The 6,503-nt window shown below is 33.6% G+C and overlaps 1 protein-coding gene across 1 annotated transcript; it reads left to right on the top strand.

Moving 5' to 3' along the window:
• Positions 1-5,119, top strand: LOC102805350 (sialidase-1). The gene is made up of 3 exons (XM_006819443.3): positions 1-675; positions 2,578-2,672; positions 3,001-5,119. The coding sequence occupies exons 1-3, from the start codon at positions 42-44 to the stop codon at positions 3,400-3,402; spliced, it is 1,131 nt and encodes a 376-aa protein (XP_006819506.3). The 5' UTR covers positions 1-41; the 3' UTR covers positions 3,403-5,119.
• The last annotated feature ends 1,384 nt before the right edge of the window (positions 5,120-6,503 follow it).

Consider the following 6,503-nt stretch of genomic DNA (forward strand, 5'->3'; position numbering starts at 1 on the left):
GCTTGTTGCCCTCAGTGGAGTGCGAGTTAGTTGCAGTTCATATGAAAACCACCAATATGTTTCAATTTGTCTGGATTTGCACATATTTGGTTTTGTTGACATACTATAGTCATGCTATCTCTCCTATTGTTGTGAACGAACAGATTTTGTGGGAGACTGGTCTGGGTGAAATATCCGCTTATAGGACTCCCATTTTGATCAACACCCAGGGAGGGCTTCTGGCGTTATGTGGCGCTCGCAAATTTAGTTCTTCTGATACCGGTGCTAAAGTTATCACTCTGAGACGATCACTAGACCACGGAATGACCTGGAAACCCACTGTCTTCATTGTTGATGATTTTAAAGCCAAGAATGGTCTGAATATCGGGATGGTTGTTGTAGATCGTACCATAAATGTGACCATCATGACTTTTTGTTTCTGTGTTCATAACTTGTGTTCTGATCATAAACCGATGAATTACATTATGAGAAGTCACGATTGGGGTTATACTTGGAGCGATCCAGAAGACTTATCAGTGAAGAATCCATATTTTAAAGACTGGCCCTACTGTTTCGGTCCTGGTTACGGAATACAAAAACAGTACAAGCCACATGTTGGTCGTCTCATTTCTTGCGGACATACTGTTGACCGCGATAATTTCAAGACACAGTCCATGTACTGTCTATATAGTGACGGTGAGTGTCTCCAAAAAATAATAATGACATTACATTTTTTCTATACACTCAATCCTATAAATATAATGTGAAGCTGGTTCTTAATATCTGTGAGTGAAATCAGATTGATGTGGTTGATTGTGGTGGACAACAGATAGCTTTGGTTTGTGAACATTTAAAATTTCCGGCTTAATCTTAGTTGAATTGTGTATGTTCCAGTCAGACAACGACAATTAAGTAAATGGGCTGGGACACAGTCGATAAGAGACTCATAGGTAGTTCCTAGAGGTATATGAAATCAACATAATTAATAATATAGTTTATTGTATCTTTAGAAATACAAGTTTCTATCAGTATGTAGCAATAACATTTTATGAAAAAAAACAAGTATATAAATATGAAATGGAAAATAAAAGAAGATGAGTTTACATGTTTTGCTTATTGAAAGCAGTGTGAATATATTGTGCAACATTGCTTAATTAGCTCATGTCAGTAGTCTGCATCTGTATTTTTAATAATTTGTGATGGAAAGTTAATTTGGGAAAGTAGGTCTTCCCAAATGAAGTTACAGGGACAGGAAATATAGTCGTTATGACCAGCAAAAATAATGCTTTCTAAATTGTAGGTTTTATATTAAGTTTTATTACTATGGGTATTGGGTATTGTTGCGAGTGCACTAAAATTACAGTACACTCAATAAAATTATCAAAACTTCAAATGCAAACAAAGTTCATGGTACATTTGCAAACATGGTACATGGTACATCTGCAAACATAGTACATGGTACATCTGCAAACATGGTACATGGTACATCTACAAACATAGTACATGGTACATCTACAAACATAGTACATGGTACATCTACAAACATAGTACATGGTACATCTGCAAACATAGTACATGGTACATCTGCAAACATAGTTCATGGTACATCTGCAAACATAGTACATGGTACATATACAAACATAGTACATGGTACATCTGCAAACATAGTTCATGGTACATCTGCAAACATGGTACATGGTACATTTGCAAACATGGTACATGGTACATCTGCAAACATGGTACATGGTACATTTGCAAACATAGTACATGGTACATCTGCAAACATAGTACATGGCACATCTGCAAACATAGTTCATGGTACATCTGCAAACATGGTACATGGTACATCTACAAACAGTACATGGTGCATCTGCAAACATGGTACATGGTACATCTGCAAACATAGTACACGGTACATATACAAACAGTACATGGTACATCTGCAAGCATAGTTCATGGTACATCTGCAAACATAGTACATGGTACATATACAAACATAGTACATGGTACATCTGCAAACATAGTTCATGGTACATCTACAAACATGGTACATGGTACATCTACAAACATAGTACATGGTACATCTACAAACATAGTACATGGTACATATACAAACATAGTACATGGTACATCTGCAAACATAGTTCATGGTACATTTGCAAACATGGTACATGGTACATCTGCAAACATAGTTCATGGTACATCTGCAAAAATGGTACATGGTACATCTGCAAACATAGTACATGGTACAACTGCAAACATAGTACATCAAACAGAATTGTGAGAGTAATTTTGGATTTGTTAAAAACAGACCTAAATTTTGCAAATGTTGCGCCACTATGTCTGATTTGATGGGAGTTGCAAAGCCTGGAGTTTAAAACATCCATCAACTTGTAAACAAATATTTTCCCAAATATGAAAGACGCCTATTGTGAAGTGTCTTTTAATAATTTATTTCACAGAGCATATATTACTGGAATTATAATCATGATAATTCTGTTCATGTTCATTGAATATAGAGAACATACCATGGTACTACTTTTTTGACTTCCATGAAACTAATTACAGTATTTTCATTTGTTTATATTTTGTTTCCAGATCACGGTATAACTTGGACAGTTGGTGCCACTCTCTATGGAATGCCGTACGGTATGGGGAAAAAAAATGGTGACTTCCTTGCTGGAGAACCACAGGTAATTGAACTGAAATAGGGAGTGTTTCAGAGGAACTAGCTGTAAATTCACTGTGAATTGATAATTGGGAGTGTATCTGAAGAACCAGGCTATTACAAAATAATTCAAAATATATGTTTTCATGAGGAGATGAAAAGTAGTGCGCCCTCACACTTTATATACCTTTATCTTAACGGTACGTAGTGGCGCTGATGTTCGCTATATAACTTCCACGATTCAATAATACTAATGTTAAATATTATTAAAATTTTATATAGTTTCATAAGTTGCTAAATACAAAACAAAAATGTCATGGATCTTATAATTATATTTGTTTATTTGTTTTCAGCTTGTTGAATTACCAGATGGAAGTATTTTTGTGAATATTCGTAACACTCATGGTTATCATTGTAATTGTCGTATCATTGCTAAAAGCTTTGATGGCGGCGAAACATTTCCACTGACTAATGTCACTGTTGATCCCAACCTGGTTGATCCTGGATGTGAGGGTAGCCTTCTGTTGCACAAAAACATTATGTTCTTCTCGAATCCAAACTCATCTGCAGGGCGTTTAAATATGACAGTGAAATACAGTATGGATTATGGTAAACATTGGAATGGTGATATACATATATACTCTGATATCAGCGAATACTCATGTCTGGCAGATATAGATGAAAATCATGTTGGTGTCCTTTATGAAAGAGATCATTATCAACAAATGGGATTTGCTAAAATAAGACTCAACTAAAAATAGAATTTATAAAAGTCTTTATTTACATTCCTCAAATAATCACCTGTTGTCTGTCGATTTCATTTACTCTATTAGAAAAACAAACAAACAAGTTTTTTGGTCATGTCTATTTCAGTCAAAGTTGGCAGTAATTAAATGTCGTAAATTATTTCTTGGACATGCTGAGATGACAATGCTGTGTTATACACCACTATGTTTAGTACCAGTTTGTTTGGCAGCCAGTTTGTTGCACAGCCATTTTGTTGGACAGCCAATTTGTCTAGCAGCCAGTTTGTCTATCACCAGTTTCTCTAGCAGCATGTTTGTTTGGCAGCCAGTTTGTATATCACTAGTTTGTTTGGTGGCCAGTTTGTATATCACCAGTTTGTTTGGAAGCCAGGGGTATATATCACCAGTTTGTCTAGTACCAGTTAAATTTCTCTAGCACCAGTTTGTCTAGTACCAGTTTCTCTAGCAGCCAGTTTTTCTATAACCAGTTTCTCTAGCAGCCTGTTTGTGTAGCAGCCTATTTGTTTGGCAGCTCGTTTTTCTGAAGTGCTTTACCTGATCAACTGGAATTTTTGCCATGTAGCATATATGACCATAGCTCATTACAAAAAATAAATAAATAAACTTTGATCAGTCACATGGTTTTCCACCATCTTGGATTTTCGCCAAAAACAAATGACTATAATTTGGAGCATTTCTGTGTCTGATAGATGTTTTAAATTGCTCAATGTTCTATTTGGATATACATGTAGCTTGTGACCACAGCATCTTCTGATATATTCAGCCTTCAAACTTGCTCTACAGCTTTCATTTGCATATTTGTGTCAATGGGGTATATAAGCTATAAGTGTTTTAGTCCATTGCAATACCATATCTGTTTGAGTCAAGCATGTAGAGTACATGTTTACTTAACATAGTATTTACCATAGCTGCCGTGTATCCAGTGTTATTTGCTCTGGCATTTTTTTTTATTTCATGACTGTGTCTTCTAAATTGCTATTCCAATAGTGAATCATTTTTAGTAAATAAAGTTTTGTATATCTGTATATGTAGTTTAAATTGCAAAAACACATTTATTACTAAGTGTATTTGATTGCATGCATATTTTGTTGCTAAATTTAGCACCATTTTGTGTTATTATACCTCCTGAGCAAGATAGCCAAGATTCAGACATTACAGATCTGATAGACAGTTTACAACTATTGACTGGCCATATGAGAGCAACATTATATGCTCGTTTCCACCAAGATGCTGTCATTCAAAACAAACCTACATAGCCTTATATATTACATATATTATATTTTTATTTCATCACACATTTCTGTTATAACATATTAAAAGGTATTAATTTAAACAGGTTAACTATTGTGTTAAATCATAAATGTTTTCCACATGAAATATGCAATTACAACTTTACATGTATAATAGTAATAATAAGAAAGTTTTCTCTTTCATATGGTTTTGTGGTGTCTGCCAAGGTATAACATTGTAGAACTCCAGTTGCACTTGACAAACTGTACAATTAAATCATTATGTATCTTCATTTCAATATCCTACACGGGTTGTTTGTGTTCACATAATAAGCAGATTTGTTAACCTGGCCCCGGGCATAATATTGACAAAAGTATGCATTGATGAGTAATACAACTTATGTACTAAATATCAGTTTGTGTATAAATAGTGATTTAAATAAATAAAGTTTTATTTTTGAAAACCTGATTGAAAAGGAATTAGCATGTTAATCAATGTTATATGTGACTTTGCATAATTTGAGGGCATGTATGATTCAAAGCAAAGTACTATAGATATGGTTTGTTTGATATAAACAATATTGATGATGGAAACTACATTCCTGTGGGTGTGGTGTGTAACACAAACGATATTGACGATAGAAAAGCTGTGTTTGCATTGTCAACAAACAATCACAGACTGTTTTCAACAAGATGATACACATTGGGTGGAAATTTGCCAGCAACTTGTCATACATTATTTCAACAAACAAATAAACTTTGCCTCAAATGATTGTTACTCTTTGATGGCTGTCACTAGCTGAAATTCCTGCAATTTGATTGGTACCGGCAAAAATCGTTGGCCAGAAGTGAAAAACTACATTGTTCCAAGCGAGTCCGTCAGGCGTGTGTTTGGTTTGGAGCATTGTCAGTCTATATTTGTACTTTATGCTTCCAATACCTTCAGCACACAGGAGTTCTTTCTATGCTTTCTTTGATTCTAATCTATCTAGTATTTTAAGTTATTTATACTGGTATATTACTGAACTATTATACTAGTATTTTGGAACTTTTATACAATTCATGTTACCGGGTATGATATTTTATGACTTTGAGACTAATACATTACATATAGTATTACAATGTAATTGAGAAATACATTAGCTAGTATTTTTCATGATTATTTAAATAATGAAAAACATGCATATTGATTATCTAATTATTATTAGCCAAATTCTGATATCTCAAAAAATCAGATTTAAATTGAACTTGTGGTAGATGTGCTCAGTAATAAATTAGACCGAAAATTGATTTTCTGTTATAAATTTCAATAAAATGGATCATATTGTTTTCATAATACACATCTTAAATAGCAGACAAATATTAGTTGCCAAGCTTCTTGTTTGAAAGTCTTCTTAATTTGAATGTGTTTCCAATACTCTCAGCACACAGGAGTTCTTTCTAAACTTTCTTTGATCTGATTTAACTTGAACTTGTGGTAGAGGTGCTCTGAAATAAATTAGACCATAGACATACAATCAAATTTATTTTGATTTAAGTTTTTATTTAAAATATTCATGAATACAGTTAAATGGATTTTGAAGCCGTCTTTTGTTTCTGAAAAAATAAAGTAGGGGACAATGGGCAACATCATAACTATTTCTGGTGTGTAACTGTGTAGCATGAATGTAATGTAAACTAAGAGGGATATATATACTCTAAGATCTTTTAACTTTCCCATTCTGGTATTCTCAAATACACTTATTTAATAATTAAAAACATGATTCTGATTCACCTAGTACATGTGAACATATCTGCAACATAAATTGAAACTGATAAAATCAATTTGTACTTGGTAGTATAAAACTGCCAGATCCATTA

The sequence above is a fragment of the Saccoglossus kowalevskii genome, chromosome 1 (assembly GCF_978046115.1).
Source record: "Saccoglossus kowalevskii chromosome 1, keSacKowa6.1, whole genome shotgun sequence".
NCBI classification, from domain to species: domain Eukaryota; kingdom Metazoa; phylum Hemichordata; class Enteropneusta; family Harrimaniidae; genus Saccoglossus; species Saccoglossus kowalevskii.